This window comes from Amblyomma americanum, chromosome 6, assembly GCF_052857255.1.
Source record: "Amblyomma americanum isolate KBUSLIRL-KWMA chromosome 6, ASM5285725v1, whole genome shotgun sequence".
Classification (NCBI taxonomy): Eukaryota; Metazoa; Arthropoda; class Arachnida; order Ixodida; family Ixodidae; genus Amblyomma; species Amblyomma americanum.
In genome coordinates, this window is record NC_135502.1 from 201,678,361 (window position 1) to 201,695,564 (window position 17,204).

General features: G+C 45.3%; 1 protein-coding gene across 1 annotated transcript; it reads right to left on the reverse strand.

Moving 5' to 3' along the window:
* Positions 1-546: 546 nt before the first annotated feature.
* LOC144095171 (uncharacterized) lies at positions 547-11,526 on the reverse strand. The gene is made up of 16 exons (XM_077628958.1): positions 11,097-11,526; positions 11,013-11,044; positions 4,508-4,552; positions 4,393-4,425; positions 4,245-4,289; positions 3,463-3,507; positions 3,351-3,383; positions 3,192-3,236; positions 3,070-3,102; positions 2,920-2,961; positions 2,784-2,822; positions 2,605-2,643; positions 2,221-2,422; positions 1,134-1,250; positions 916-1,072; positions 547-653 (listed from the first exon to the last, which is right to left on the reverse strand). The coding sequence occupies exons 1-13, from the start codon at positions 11,183-11,185 to the stop codon at positions 2,358-2,360; spliced, it is 585 nt and encodes a 194-aa protein (XP_077485084.1). The 5' UTR covers positions 11,186-11,526; the 3' UTR covers positions 547-653; positions 916-1,072; positions 1,134-1,250; positions 2,221-2,357.
* Positions 11,527-17,204: the final 5,678 nt, after the last annotated feature.

The following is a 17,204-nucleotide window of genomic DNA, read 5'->3' on the forward strand; positions in this document are numbered from 1 at the left end:
TTAGACAGTTTTAGAATAAAAGTACCCTATCAGTTAGGGGGCAGGGGAAGAATGGGTCAGCCGTGCACCGGCACACCTGGTGTCCCGCTAAACTTATACCCCTAATCGATAGGGTCCCCCTATTCTGAACCTCCCTATTCACTGTGCAGTAGCTAGAACGTGCTGAAGAGAGGCTGCTGAAGAGAGACCACATAGAAGCTAGACTTGCAAAAGAGCAATCTGGCTCTGGTACCAGCACTTGGACGAAGACATGGATATAGTTATATACATATATATAAGCATCCTTATCTCTGAGTTAGATGCAAAAGGACACTTTTAAAGATGGGAAAGTGAGCCCAGCCATTCAGTGAGAGTGCAAAAGTACACATTCATTTCAATATATGTACGTAAGTGTGTGTGCCTGCACAGTATATTTGTACAAATGCTATATTACAATGGTCTGTGTGATGAAAAAGCAGCCTACTCTGTGAGAAAAATTATACTCATCATTAAAAGAAATAAGAGATGGGAATTAATAATGATCTGCTTAGAAGCTGCGTACCTTTTTGATGCAGTAGTCAAACGTGCTCGACAGTTCTTGAGCCATGCCATTATCGCACCACATATTTCAGCTTGTGTTGCCGAGGTAGTGTTAGGGCTTTTTTGTACAGCCTCTACAAAAGAAAAAGTACATAAAGTAAGCAATCTTGTGTCATAACCACAGAGTAGGCACTGCACAAAATTCAATGGAGTAAAACCAACGGCTCATCCTGATAATAAACGAAAGTTGGAGAAATGGCCTCCGAAAACGGTTTCAAAATTTTTTCTGTGACAACCTTGCTGCGTCAAAGTGCAAAATGATTTTGTGTACCATATAGCCCACAGAAGATAAATGTAGGTGCTGTACATAAGTTTACAAATTAGTAGTGTACTTACCAATAATCACATGGAAGAGCTGTGTGCTGTTAAAGGCCTTTTTGCCCTTTTGTCCATGTAAACTGAACTCCACACCAACAGAATCATGGAAGAGGTACTTCATTATGTTTGCAGTTGTGTTGTGGGTTGTGCTGCCTCCAATTCTAGACATCTTGCACTGTTACAAGAAAATATAATTAGCTTCCATACATATGCTTGCACTCCTTAAATTTCCTTACCAAATGTTTGCGTGCATGGTCAGAATTAGCTAGACGGTGCTCAAGCTCATCTACTTGAGCCATCTGAAGAAGCGGCAAAGTGGGTTCATCACAGTGCTCTTCAGCCGTAACTTGTTGCTGTTTGAGCAGGGTAAGTATAAGGTCATTCTGACGTTTCACAAATTCGATCTCTCTGAGCACTGCATGTGTAAAAGCTGAAACAGAAGTCTGAAATATTAGCCCTTAATCACTATCATACAAAATGCACTGATAAAGGTTCTGAAATTGATCTAAGCAGAATTTTTGAAAGAACTTCAAAAAGGAAAATTTGTCTATCACCATGAAATAGTATGCTCCTTTCCTTGCCAGGAGAGGGGCATCCTCCCACTGAAGTTCCAGAGCATTGTGAACTTTATATACAACATGTACATATTGGAGTCACGGTGAAAAATAGTTAAAAAGGGTATTAATTGTTCTTAGGTACAGCTCTGTTGAAATTCAACTCTGCAAGTAGTAGTCCACTACCGTAACCATTTCATGGTAAGCACTGAAATGAAGAACAGCGCGTACTGAAGTGGTGGCCATGATGCTATAGTGTACACTTCTTATTTTTCACTGCACCAAACTTTGTATTATACCTTCTTATCGCTGAACACAATCATGTAATGAAACACATCAGGCTAGAAGACTCATACCATGTATATTTTATGACATGTTTGGGAGGCCTACATTTTTTGGTGCAAATGATCTAATTATGTCATTTTAAACGTGAACAGTAATAACATTCACCTGCTTTTGACTGCAACTAAATTTCTAGAGCAACCTTTGGCTGTTTTAACTAGCTGGAAGCTTCCATGGCAAATTAATGAATTCAGCTTATAGGGGAATAATTCCTCTGCACACTGTGTTACAAATATGGGCTTATAGCTGCACCAAATGACAAACCATTGTGTGCAGTCTGTTCCCAATGAACACATATTAACTTAGTTACCTGCCATTACTGTTATATTATGTGCCCAGTGAATTATAGAGACCGCATTTTGGGTAGATATATATTTCCTTACATCTTTAACAAAACAATGTTGGAGGAAACAAGGAAGAGACTCACATGATATCTCTTTCTTGATTAAAGCCACCAGGCTACCAGAACGTCCTGTAATATTAAAAACATTTTCACTTTCCATTACTACATTACCGACTTTCAGGGAAATTAGTGATGATCCACACATACATGCAAAAAATAGGTTAGTCACTTACCACGGTGATGCTGATAATAATCTGATATGACATGGTGTCTACCATTAATGGCGCTACAAGAAATAAAAATTTAATAAAAACATCTTCACCTTAAATTACATCATTCACACAACCTGCGTGAACAAATGGAACTTAAAATGACTCTTACAGATGCAGTTCGATATGTTGTGAACTTCACAAAGTTAATTTCTATCATGCAACTATTCAATAAATTTCAGAATGAACTGAAGCATACCTTGATCATGTGGACTGCTGTAAAAGCTCCCTGGCAGTTCTGAAAAAGAGATAATACATGCAACTACACATTTAAATGAGAAAGACACAGGTACTAAAGGACAGCATCAACTGGCCATATGAACTGATAATTCAATTTTTTGCTTCAAGGATTAAGGCTAAACATTTTCAAATAGATACCTTGCAAACTGAAAATGTCTGCTGAAATGTCAGGAAAGTCTGGAATGCAAAATGAATTATGGTTAAAGAAGGTATGCATATATGACATAGCATTCAGTTGTCTAACAGGCTGTACGAGAGTAAATGCACTATATACCTGGGCAGTGTAACTGAGCTGCAGGTACTGAGTGTTGGCAGCCTATCAAAGAGAATGAAATCAACAAAGGCATCTCATTTACGGTGGCCTGTCATAAATTATATGTTCCACACATGCTAAATATATGCACACATAACACTAAGTGCTTACCGTGTGAGCTGGGCTGAGTTGTGGGTCGGGAATCTGTTTTCCAAAGAGTAAGAGAGAATCAGTGCGGCTTACAGTATACACCCAGGTCTGCACACATTGGATTGATGAGACCAACTGCTTACCTAGGCCACGTGAGTGAATCCCTGGAATGCAGAGTTGGCACTCTCCTAAAAGGGATGTAATGAACGAAACAAGAAGCACGGGATTACCTGCTAGCTTCAAAAGACATTCAGGTGTGCTAAACATGTGAAGGTAAAAAAAAGATGTTTCTAGGTGCATACCCTGGGATCTCAATTCACCTGTTGATGGAGTGTCTGCTCGGGAAAAAAAAAGAATGACATGACCGTGTATCCAGCTTTGGAGTTGCCTGAGCTGATGGAGTACACTGCTTACCTGAGCTGCATGAAAGGTATGTCGGATTGGAGAGTCGATGGCCTCCTGTGAATAAGAAAAACAAATTATAAGCACGAAAAACTGCCTTCCTATGTCTGCAGATATGGATGCTTGTATTAAGCATTCCTGAACATATACTACATGACAGCCATAACAAAAGATCATGAAAGTGCATTTACAATTCCCTTTCTTAAAACATAGCTAGCGCATTGCCGTAAAGTTCACGGATAGGTGCTAAACATGGCAAACTGCACCCACTGTACTCATCAAGTGCTGTGTTAAACTGTCCTGCAACAAAATTTTACACTTGAGTAGTGCATTTACTTTTATGGTCACCAGCACTATACCAAAAAAAATTTAAGTGATTATAAGTCCATACCCTGTGAGATGAAAGTACATGCTGGTAGTGAACCTGATTAATAAAATAAACAATAAAATCAGTGCGAGTACTGCCATAGCTTGCACATGGTTGCGCACTAGGCTTGGTTCAGGAAACCCATAGGTTACATAGGCAGTGCGACAGGGATGCTGAAGCAGATGGGCTGCAGCTTTCTGCAGAGAGCAAGGGCCAAACACATAGAAAACTAGCATGCGCTAGTTGCAAAAAAAAATCAGACATAAGTTAACACATACAAATTTCAGCACTTCTAGGTATGTACCAGCAGATGTGTTCTGGTAGAATACATCTGCTGGTTGTGGACCTTCCTGAGCAAAAAGAAGCTCAATGTGGCTAATGGCATGCACTGAGCTCTGCATCTGGTTGGGTTGAAAAGACTGCTTACCCGAGTGTTGTGAGTCTGATGCTGGGGTGGAGAGTGGGCTGCTTCCTGCCAGGGAAAAGATGAACAAAAACTAAGTCGCAGTGCTCACACATGGTTGTCGACATTTACCAAATGTGTTCAAGTAAAGAAAGGTTCAACATGTACATACGCTGTGAGCTGGATGCACACGCTAATGGTGAACCTGGTACAGCAAAACAAAGGAGATTAGTACAGGTGACAACTAAACTGCATACCAGGGTTGGCCAAGGAAACTGAAAGCTTACCTGAACAGCGTAACTGGGATGCTGAAGAAGAGAGGGGGCGGTCTCCTACAGGTGCCAATTGAATAGCAGCAAAAAGCAAACACCTCCTATTAGTTGTCTACACATGGCATACTGTTTATAATGAATGAAACTCGCCCCCCTAGCTATTGCAGTAAGCAGCTAGCACACCATGCTGGTCTCATGTCTGGTGTGACCATATGAACAAAGACAAAAGAACAAAAATTAGGGCACATGATAGCTAGGAACTAAACTTGGGTTGCACGCCATGGGATTGTAATATCAAATGAACAGAAGAAAAAGTTTACATTACCGAAAATTAGTCATTTACTGATCTTATATCTAATTATGCAACCTGAACTCAAATGATTGGTTTATATTGCCGCGAATATTTCCAGTGTTTGTTCGTTTTTCAAATCTGCCGCGACACCACCTTATCGCTTTGTTTGCGACGCAAGACGCGACTAGATTTATCTCGATTGATCGCAGCCAGGCAAAGCTGATTCTACGTTGTTCCGGAATGTTCTAGTAACTTTGCGCCCTTTATCTCGAATGTTCGCTATCAGCTTTAAATTGAGCACGGCCGACAGCGGCGGGCATTCTGTTCGACGACCGCCGAGCACGCTTGTCGCTTCGCCGCCGCCGAGTGATTCAGTCCATTTTGGGTGCAAGTCAGCCCAATAAACAGTTCTTTTAGAAGATCCTTTCGTCCGTCTTCATCGCTGCTTCGACTGCCGTCACCACTACGTGACATCTGGTGGAGGTGCGGGGTAGCCTTCCATGTTCCGGACGCCCCCTTCAAGTCGTGAAGCCAGCCCTGAGCGCTTCGCACCCGAGGACGAGCCAGCAGCTCAGCGAGCCAGCCGACGTCTCCAGGGAGAGGAGCCTGAGTTCGGGAAACTGCCGGACCGCACAAGACAGCGAAAAGACGCGGCTACGAGCACCGCAATCTCGCCGAAGATGTCGACACCGATCATACTGCAGCAGCCGCGGGTGCCGCCAACTTTCAATGGATCCCTAGGCGAAGACCCTGAAGAATGGTTGGATCAATTTGAGCGCGTGGCGTCATTCAACAAGTGGGATGATGCGGCAAAGATTGGACACGTTTTTTTCTCATTGGATGGCTCCGCACGCACGTGGTACGAAAACTACGAGTCGTCCCTTACGACATGGGAGCTATTCAAGAGAGAACTATTGAAGGTATTTACCAGTGTCGTGAGGAAAGAAAGAGCCGAACGACTCCTCGAGTCCAGGATCCAGCTTCCGAATGAGCCCGTCCGCAGCTACGTCGAGGAGATGAAGCGCCTATTTCGCCGCGCCGATCCCGGGATAACCGAGGAAAAGAAAGTTCAGTTCTTAATGCGCGGCGTAAAAGAACAACTCTTTGGCAGTCTCGTCCGTCAGCCGCCAAAAACGGTCGAGGAATTCATGCAGGAAGCCTGCACGATTGAGAAGACCCTCGACGTCCGAGCTCGGCAGTACAACCGCCCTTCCTCTGCCTATGCAATCCGTTCGGACACGCCGGCCACCACTTGCGACAGCTTGCGAGACGTTATCCGCGAAATCGTCCGAGAGGAGCTACGCCTATTACTGCCATCCTCCCCACAGCCACAAGCATCGACTCTGATGGACGTGGTACGGGAAGAAGTGCAACAGGCACTTGGCACCCCGACGGCCACAGAACCCCAGGCCATGACCTACGCCGCTGCAGTAAGGACTGCTCAGTCCCAACGACAACCCCCACGTCCTCCCCGAGATGAGCCAATCGTTCCACAACGCCGCCTCCCTGCCCCCACCCGCCCAGCCTATGACCGACGCTCAAGCACCAGGAAATGCGACTCCTGGAGGACTTCCGACAACCGGCCGTTGTGCTTCCATTGCGGTGAGGCCGGCCATATTCTTCGTCACTGCCCGTACCGACGTATCGGTCTTCGAGGATTTGCCGTTAACGCCCCACGACCACGCTTCGGACAACGTCCGCACGAAATCGACGAGTACCTGCGTCGAGAAGAGTACACGCCGAACCGCTTTTCGCGCTCACCATCGCCGTCAACCTCGCGCTTTGCGTCGCCACGCCGCAGCTACGCAGCCGCGGTACGAGGAAGGTCGCCCAGCCCCCGTAGGGGAAACTAAAGGCAGCAACCTCTGGAGGTGAGGTTGCTCACGAGCTAAACGCCGAAGATCCTCCACCGACCACGCCCCATGAAGACGCTGCACCCGCGACGCCGCATGAAGAACCGACACTCGCTGCACCGACGCCGCACACAATGAGAACCTCGACCACGACGCAAGCTACCTTGAAATCGACGCCGCCACCCAGAGGAGCTTCGACCACACGCCCAACCCGTGACTCGCATACGCGACGAAGCCGTGACCCGACGCCGAGAGCGACATTCAATGCAAGAGCCAGGACCTCCGACCTAGAAGTGACTATCGACGGCCGGAAAGTTACCGCTCTAGTCGACACAGGAGCCGATTACTCGGTGATGAATGGAACATTCCCCTGCGCAGCTCAGAAAAGTCACAACGGCTTGGGACGGCCCACAAATTCGCACCGCTGGGGGCCACCTCATTACGCCATCAGGACAATGCACAGCGCGAGTGACTGTCAAAGGACATACCTATCCTGCGACCTTTGTTGTGCTACCGCAATGCTCCCGCGAAGTGATCTTGGGTATGGATTTCCTTAATGAGCATCAGGCGATCATCGACCTGCGATCCAAGCTGATCACGCTTTCGACGGACAACGCTATCGCTTCGATGAAAACTCGGGAAAATCATGTTGCCCTAAGTGTCCTGGAGGAAGAAGTGAGCGTCCTACCCCGTTCAAGCGTTATCGTGACCGTAGGCGCCACGAAAGCCATAAACACTGAAGCCATCATCGAGGGGAACATGCAGTTGCTACTAGACCGAGGAATCAGCATCGCAAGAGGCATCGCACATTTCCGCAATGGCCAGGCCGAAGTACTGCTGACTAACTTCAGCGAAGAATACCGGCATATTAACAGAGGAACGACGATTGCTTTCTACGACGAAATATCTGACGTACGAGATTCCTTCGCCCTCTCCGACCCCTCCGCAGAAGATCCGCCTGACCAAGAGAACTCGCCCACTTTCGACATCAACCCAGCCCTGCACCGGAACAGACAAGACCAGATCCGCAATCTGCTTCAAAACTACAGTGAGTGCTTTTCGACATCGCCGAAGGTGCGACAGACGCCAATTGCCCAGCATCGCATTATAACGGATCAACACGTCCGACCTCTCCGTCAAAGCCCCTACCGTGTGTCTCCGCGAGAACGACAAGCCATCCGGGACCAAGTCGAAGAAATGCTTCGCGACGACGTCATCCAGCCTTCAAACAGCCCATGGGCGGCACCGGTTGTTCTAGTGAGAAAGAAAGACGGCGCACTTCGATTCTGCGTGGATTACCGCCGCTTGAACAACATAACAAAGAAGGACGTCTACCCCCTCCCCCGCATCGACGACACACTGGACCGCCTCTGCAACGCCAAATATTTCTCATCGATGGACCTCAAGAGCGGCTACTGGCAAATTGAGGTCGACGAAAGAGATCGCGAGAAGACAGCATTCATAACTCCGGATGGGCTGTTTGAGTTCAAGGTGATGCCATTTGGTCTCTGTTCCGCACCAGCGACGTTTCAGCGAGTAATGGATACAGTGCTGGCAGGCCTGAAGTGGCAGATTTGTCTGGTATACTTAGATGACGTCGTTGTCTTCGCCTCGAACTTTGAAGAGCACCTCAAAAGACTTCGAACAGTACTAGACGCAATCAAGTCGTCTGGCCTAACCTTGAAAGCAGAGAAATGCCACTTTGCCTACGAAGAGCTGCTGTTTCTAGGCCACATCGTTAGCAAGGAAGGAGTACGCCCAGACCCGCAGAAAACAGCCGCTATTGAACAGTTTCAACCGCCGGCCGATAAGAAAGCAGTGCGCAGATTTCTCGGACTATGCGCATATTACCGACGATTTGTGAAAAACTTTTCGCGCATCGCCGAGCCCCTGACCCAACTGACGAAGGCAGACGTGCCGTTTAAATGGGAAGCGCCGCAAGCAGAAGCCTTCAAGGAACTTCAGCGTCGTTTACAGTCCCCACCGATCCTTGCGCATTTTGATGAAAACGCCGATACTGAAGTTCATACCGACGCAAGCAGCGTGGGACTAGGCGCCGTACTCGTTCAAAAAAGTGACGGGCTGGAGAAGGTCATCGCATACGCTAGCCGTTCCCTTTCCAAGGCCGAGGCTAACTATTCGACCACTGAGGAGTGCCTTGCTATCATCTGGGCTACGTCGAAATTCCGCCCCTACCTCTACGGACGGCCGTTCAAGGTGGTCAGCGACCACCACGCGCTCTGCTGGCTTGCCAATTTGAAGGATCCCTCTGGCCGACTCGCTCGATGGAGTCTGCGTCTCCAGGAGTTTGACGTCACCGTCGTTTACAAGTCCGGACGCAAGCACACTGACGCCGATTGCCTCTCACGAGCCCCTGTAGATGCACCGCCGCTGGACGACGATGAGGACGCCTTCCTGGGACCCATCAGCGCAAGCTCTTTTGCTCAGCAGCAACGCTCGGACCCCAACCTAAAAGGCCTCATCGAGTACCTGGAAGGCAAGGTTTCTTCACCCCCCGCTTCATTCAAGCGAGGACTGTCTTCTTTCTGTGTGCAGAATGAGGTCCTTGTGAAGAAGAACTTTACAGCGAACAAAACAGCCTACCTCCTTGTTGTACCTACTTGTCTCCGCGAAGAAGTTCTACAGGCTTCACACGACGAGCCGACAGCTGGACATCTCGGGTTTACTCGCACCCTCCGCCGCATTCAAGACAAGTATTACTGGCCCCGACTGTCTGCCGATGTCGCACACTATGTGAAAACATGCCGAGATTGTCAGCGACGAAAGACCCCTCCCACACGACCAGCAGGATTTCTGAACCCCATTGAACCTCCCTCAAGACCCTTTCAGCAGATTGGCATGGACTTGCTTGGCCCTTTTCCAACGTCAACATCTGGAAATAAGTGGATCATCATAGCGACCGACTACCTGACCCGCTACGCCGAGGCGAAAGCCCTACCGAACGGAACAGCAGCAGAAGTGGCCAAATTTTTCGTGGAGTGCATTCTTCTTCGACACGGCGCCCCCGATGTGCTCATCACGGACAGAGGAACAGCATTTACGGCGGAACTCACGCAAGCCATCCTGCGCTACAGCCAAACCAGCCACCGGAGGACAACTGCATACCATCCGCAGACCAACGGACTGACCGAGCGCCTGAACAAAACCATCGCCGATATGCTCGCTATGTATGTCGATGCCGAACATAAAACCTGGGATGTCATCCTGCCTTACGTCGTCTTCGCCTACAACACCGCAGTGCAGGAGACCACCCAGATGACGCCTTTTAGGCTCGTCCATGGCAGGGATGCCACGACCACGCTAGACGTCATGCTGCCCAACGTTACAGAAGAAGAGAACGTCGACGTTGCCGCCTACCTTCAACGCGCAGAAGAAGCTCGAAGGCTTGCCCGATTACGGATCAAAGATCAGCAGCGGTCCGACGCCAGACGCTACAACCTACGAAGACGCAACGCGGAATACAAGCCAGGAGACCAAGTCTGGGTGTGGACACCCATTCGCCGCCGTGGATTGAGTGAAAAGCTTTTGCGCCGCTATTTCGGCCCCTACAAGGTTCTTCGTCGGCTGGGTGAACTGGATTATGAAGTCATCCCTGACGCAATGACTGCATCCCAGCGACGCCGCGTACGACCAGAAGTTGTCCATGTAGTCCGTCTGAAGCCGTATTATGCGCGCTAAAGGCCGCTGCATTTCCATGCTCTATTTTCGCAAGATCCGTTTTTTTTCCCTTACTAGTCGCATTATTTGTTTTAATGCATCGGGTCGATGCTTCTTTGAGAGGGGAGTAATGCCGCGAATATTTCCAGTGTTTGTTCGTTTTTCAAATCTGCCGCGACACCACCTTATCGCTTTGTTTGCGACGCAAGGCGCGACTAGATTTATCTCGATTGATCGCAGCCAGGCAAAGCTGATTCTACGTTGTTCCGGAATGTTCTAGTAACTTTGCGCCCTTTATCTCGAATGTTCGCTATCAGCTTTAAATTGAGCACGGCCGACAGCGGCGGGCATTCTGTTCGACGACCGCCGAGCACGCTTGTCGCTTCGCCGCCGCCGAGTGATTCAGTCCATTTTGGGTGCAAGTCAGCCCAATAAACAGTTCTTTTAGAAGATCCTTTCGTCCGTCTTCATCGCTGCTTCGACTGCCGTCACCACTACGTGACAATATTTATGATAAAATTACACTTGAAGGGCTTAAAACAAGGAACAATAAATAAATGAAGCAATACAATTGTGACTAGTACCGAACATTTATGAGTTCCAGCAGTTCAGCTTTTCATATAACAATCTGTCAGGTGAAAATAAATCTATTTTGTCCATGACAAACATTCTGAGACAGAAATTTACTGCAACCAACCTCTGGTGGCATCATCTGTGCCTCTCGGACAGCTGAAAAATAAATACGTTAGCCACTGCCACACACCATGAATACTACTGCTACCTTTGGCTGCGAAATGGTGGTTCTGGAACGTCAAAGTTTTCGAGGTCGACCTCGTCACTATCATCTGAAGAACTAATTCTGCGTATCATCCTCCTTCGCTTGCCTCGACCCTTTTCTGTAAAGATGAGTTTTAGTTGCAGTAAACAGTTCTAATGTAATGAAATACGTACCTTGGTCTGGTGATGTCTGCACATCATCAGTTTCTTCAGCTCTGCGCAGCTTTTGGTGAGCTTTGTCATATGTTTCTGCATTACATGTAAAGCATTTTATATGCAATACACGTATGGGATAATATTTTTGGCAAAGAATAAATATTTTTTTTTAAATGCACTAAGGTCAATTGCACTTCATGAAGCCATTACATAAGCCAGACGCTCCAACTAAGATGTTCTGCATTTTGTAAAAATAGGCTTTTTGAATTAGAAGAATGGTTTCCTTCGCACAGCATTCTCAGCGGCATAGTACATCAGAAAACAGGTAAGACATGCTAACTGGTTGGCTGGTTATATTCAAGAGTTAGCTTTTTAAGTGTTACTGTTAGCTTCCTTATTTACTAAGAGGCATGTAGCCTACCGTAAGTAATGTCCATATCAGTTTTTAGAATTCCGAAAACATAGTTACTGTCACCACTGTGGCCTAATAAATTTAGGCTATTTTGTCGAGTTGGGTGCACTGAAAGGGTTACTTTGTTTGCAAGCTTCTTGAAATCTTTAAATCACATGTATTTTAGCATGATGTGGCCAAAATTTGTTGAGCCACAACAATGAGGGTAACTTTATAGAATTTTCAAAATTTTATAAACTGATGTGGATATTACGGTGGGTCACACACCTCTCAATTAATCAGGAGGCTAACAGTAATAAATAAAAACTACTCAATATCAGTTAACCAAATTACTAGCCAATACGTCTAAACTGCTGAAAATGCTAAGCTAAAAAAAGCGCTCCTCTAACTCATAAAAGCTATTTTTAAAAATTGCAGAGCACATCTTAGGTAAAACAGTATTTATAAATGCATGAAAAACATAAGGGTCCTTCACTGAAACATGAGTCACAGCGGTGACCCCAGCATGCTTATCAACTGATGTACGCTTTTCAGATCTCATCAAAGAAACTGATTCAATGAAAGGAAGGTGCACAATATGCTGAATACCTGTCTTTATAACTTTTTGTTTATGAAATGCAGGTCTTCTTTTTATAAGATTGAAGAACTGCACTAACTTGTACATACATCCTCAAAATCCTTTCTCACCCCAAACATCTCTGTTACTCAATCGTCACGAAATGCCCATCCAGAATACTCTTCAACAACAAGCCTCACGCAATTAAGCCGTTGCTCTTGCGCTTCGAAGAAAAATGCCAAGCACTAAACATACTAAATGAAATTAAAAATATTGCCCCAAGATGCGAAGCGCTACCACCGTGGTACACTCTTCCCACAGTGTGTGACGTCACACTAACACGCCTCAGGAAAACTTGTACACCACACGACCAGATAATACAAGAATATCTAGCACTACAAGAAAAATACAGAAATTACACTCCATTTTATACTGACGGGTCAAAAACTCATGCTCATGTAGGAAGCGCAGTAATACAAGGAAAAAATGAAAATGCAGTACGACTTCCCTCATGTGCTACAGTTTTCACCGCGGAGTGTTATGCTATTAGTGTTGCGGTGCAGAAAATAACAAATGAAAACATCAAAAACAGCATCATCTATACAGATTCACTGAGCGTCCTTACAGCATTAAACTCTAAAAATGCCACGGAGCCACTGATTGGAAGCATCATACATAATATAGTAAAGGTCACAACACAAAAACATGTTATAAAATTGTGCTGGGTTCCCAGTCACGTTGGCATTCAGGACAATGAGAGAGCCGACATGTGTGCTGCACAAACCAGAACCATGGAAATAAAACATGTGAATTTGCCTCCTAGGGATTACATGAAGTTAGTGCATAGCAGACTAAGAGACAAGTGGCAAGCTTCTTGGGAAAATGAAGGACACAACAAGCTGCATACCATAAAGCCCATTATAAAAGAATGGAAATCATGCCACCATAAAGAGCGTTTTATCGAAGTAATTTTATGTCGTTTACGCATAGGTCACACACACATCACCCATAACTTCTTATTAACAAAAAAAGACAAACCTGTGTGTGAAATGTGTGGTGAAGAGCTCACAGTAAATCACATTTTAATTTCTTGTTCGCATCTCGAAGAACTTAGACAAAAAGTTTTTACGGTATTTTACAATGAACACATTCCATTTCATCCCGCATTGCTTTTAGGCGAGCAAACACTCGTCGAATTTTCACTTGTTTGTAAGTTTCTAAAGAAAGCCAGTGTTTTAAATCTATTATAATGTAACCTCTGTACACTTGACATAGCATCATCTAACCTTGTGTTTGGCGCATGATAGCCATAGTTGCTTATGCGCCATAAAACCCCATACAACAACAACAGCAGGTCTTCTTTCACCTCTTTAATAAGCATATTTATCACATTTAGTCACTTTTCAGGTACCCTGCATTCCAAATAAAAGCATTTTTCCAAAATGACATGCCATGCACAAGAAGACCATGCAGAATGCAAGATTACCTGCACTAAAGGCTGGTTCACATGCAAGTGACTGAGCGATTGAACGGTGCGCCGCAGTGAAAATTTCCAACTTGTTGGAACCTCGCCGCTCGGCGCTGCAATGACTCAAACCAGGTTTTTGTGCCGCAGCAACAGGATTCACCAGACATCATCAAAATGCAGTCCACCAAATGTGAAAGAAATCATAGCTGTCAAAATCCTGTTCAGAGCACTTTAAAAGGCCACAATGTGGACATACACATACATCAGCTATTTATCAATTTAACACATACCTGTCACTGCGATGACATCAACTTTGTATGTGCGGCACGAAGCGGGGTCCAGGTGACTACGATTTTTCACCAGCTTAGCAATATTTGCCGTTGTTGCTGATGGCCACTGACAGCTTGAGGTATCTTCAAGGAGCCAGTTTGTGGGCACAACAGCAACACTATTTGAAGCGATGGACTTCACAACGGCAAACATGACCTACAATTGATAATAACAATGGATTTCAGCAAGCACATGCACGAGTTCATAGGACGTCACAAGAACTGGGTGGTAATTGTTTGGATGCTGAGCTAGGCTGAATGCAGAAGAAGAAATATTGCATACTCATGCTGTGAGCTAGAGACAGGCAGCAAGACATATTTGCTCTTAACATTGGACAGTGGCCATGAAAGGAGGGTGTCACTTGCCTCTCTTACAACACGGATCCCCAGGTTCGATGATGCACATGGCATAGTGTAAAACTCACCAACAACTTCAAGTTTCTTGCCAATCAGAATTTCTTGACCATGGATGTAATTTGCAAAATTTGCTACCATTACAATGGTTGAATCTGACAGACCACAAACATTGTTGCCTATGGAAATTCGTAGAGTGAACCCTGAAAATTTTGCAGCGCGAAACTGGGGACCGCAATTGCCTGCTAAGGGGCCATTACTGTGCATTTGTAAGAGTTTGCACGTTAGCTTGGAGCACTGCTTTGTGCCATATAATGTGCCAGCAGACATGCATTCAGTCAAGCGATTACTGAGCTGTTCCAGTGGTTTTTTTGAGTGCTTCACCAACTTCTTGAGCTGCTGCATGAAATTTTTTGCAGGAAAAGCACTGAACTTGTCAAGAGGCCCATATTTTAGAACGTCGTCTGCCAAGTGTATTAAAACAATGAACATTGTATGACATGCTGTGCTTTCCATAAAGGGATCTGAATGATTTCACAAAGCAAATCAGAAGCTCCTTTGCATAGCTGCAGTACTCATGGCACATAGCAGTGCTTGAGAGGATTGTAATAGCAACATGCAGAATCAGAAAGTGATTGTAGGTGTGTCTTGGCAAAATGCCCTGCAGTACAAACGGTCCAAAGTACAGGAGAAAACACCGCAACTCTGTTGCCTTCCAGCGATCAATTTCTCTGAGGGAACGTGGCCTTCGAGAAAATTCATCGCAGAATTAAGTGGCAGGCTGCATGGGAAGAACAGGCAAACAACAAACTGCATTCTATAAAACCCGTTTTAGGAGAATGGAAATCATGTAGACATCAAGAACGTTTTACTGAAGTTATTTTATGTCGGCTACGCATTGGGCACACACACCTTACACACAACTTTTTACTGACAAAACAAGACAAACATCGTAAGCTACAAAACACTAACAATCTGTTCCGTATACATTCCTCCACATTTTATGTTAACACTCCATGATCTACAGCAACTGATCAGAGAACTTCCGGAGCCATATCTGTTACTTGGGGATTTTAATGCTCACTCCTCCCTGTGGGGAAGCGAACGCTGTGACGCTAGAGGTCAAATAATCGAAGATTTTATCCTGACGAATAATGTATGTCTTTTAAATACGAAAAAGGCCACATACTGTTCCCCAACGTCTGGGAAAATGAGCAGTTTAGACCTGTCTTTTTGTTCACCTTCTGTTTTTAGTGATTTTAAGTGGGACGTTTTAGACAACCCGTTTGGGAGTGATCACCTACCAGTTTTTATAAGCCTATCATCCTCACCTGCAGTCATCCCGACCAAACCACGGCGATGGAAGCTACATCTAGCTGATTGGGCGTTGTTTAGAGAAAAGGCCAGATTAGAGGACATTTACTCAGAAACACTTAGCATAGATGAAATCAATGAAATTCTTACAAAGCGTATCATCGATGCTGCACGGCTAGCTATTCCCCTGTCCACAGGCGTGGTGCGCCAGAACCACAAGGTATGGTGGACGCGAGAATGTTGGGAAGCCAAAAAACAACAAAATAAGGCCTGGGGTGTATTTCGTAGGTATCCTACTCACGAAAATCTAATAGCTTTCAAAAAGGTAAAAGCTAAAGCCCGATATATACGGCGGAACGCGGAAAAAATGTCGGCAAAATTATGTGTCGTCCATAAACAGCTCGGTAACATCAAAAAAACTGTGGGAGCAGGTCAGAAAAGTAAATGGCAGCTATTATTCCCCATTCACCCTTCCTCTGCTGACGGATCCTGGAATTCAGACAAGTATTAAAGAACAAGCAGACATTTTGGGGCAACATTTTTTTATAGTTTCTAGTTCTTCCCACTATACACAGTCATTCTTAAAATACAAAAACACAACCGAAAAACAAAGACTCCCTACGGCAGGCAGCACAAACGAGCCTTACAATAATTTGATTACACTTCAAGAAATACAGAGAGTACTGTCTATAGGTAAACAAACTGCACCAGGCCCCGACGAAATTCATTATGAAATGCTATCCCATCTATCTGAGCAATCTGTAGAAGTTCTGTTAAAATTTTTTAACAAAATATGGGTAGTAGGGAAAATACCAGCTGCTTGGAAAAAAGCCATTATTGTTCCTTTTCTAAAACCAGGAAAGCCACCAACCTCCCCTAACAGTTACAGGCCTATAACCCTTACAAGCTGTCTTGCCAAATCTTTTGAGAGTGTTATAAATATTAGATTAATGTTTATTCTAGAATCCCCAGAGCTTCTTGATGTCCACCAATGTGGTTTTAAAAAAACATGTTCCACAGTCGACCATTTAATCCGCCTGGAAAACACAATCCGAGAGGCCTTTATACACAGACAACACTGCCTTTCAGTTTTTTTCGATATGGAGAAGGCATATGACACGACCTGGAGGTTCGGGATTCTTCGTGACCTGGCAGAGCTTGGTATCCGCGGGAGGATGCTGAAATATTTGAGCGACTTTTTATCCAACCGTTCTTTCCAAGTTCGTCTCGGCGCAACCCTCTCAAATAACTTTACTCAGGAAAACGGCGTTCCTCAAGGATGCATTTTAAGTACTACATTGTTCATAGTAAAATGAATTCTTTAATCAGTATAATTCCACAGTCCATTATGTACTCGGTCTACGTTGATGACCTTCAAATTGCATGCACATCTTCTAGCCTGGCAACTTGTGAGAGACAACTACAACTCACAATAAACAAATTAGAACTTTGGGCAGACAGAAATGGATTTAGGTTTTCTCCACAGAAAACTGTGGCGGTTCTTTTCTCGCTGCAGAGAGGAC

Coding starts and splice junctions, on each gene's coding strand:
- LOC144095171 (XM_077628958.1), bottom strand. CDS start 11,185: ATGATACGCAGAATTAGTTCTTCAGATGATAGTGACGAGGTCGACCTC. Junction 2,962..3,069: donor AACTCAGCCCAGCTCACACG/GTAAGCACTTAG, acceptor TCTCTTTGATAG/GCTGCCAACACTCAGTACCT. Junction 2,644..2,783: donor AGACATTTTCAGTTTGCAAG/GTATCTATTTGA, acceptor TCTCTTTTTCAG/AACTGCCAGGGAGCTTTTAC.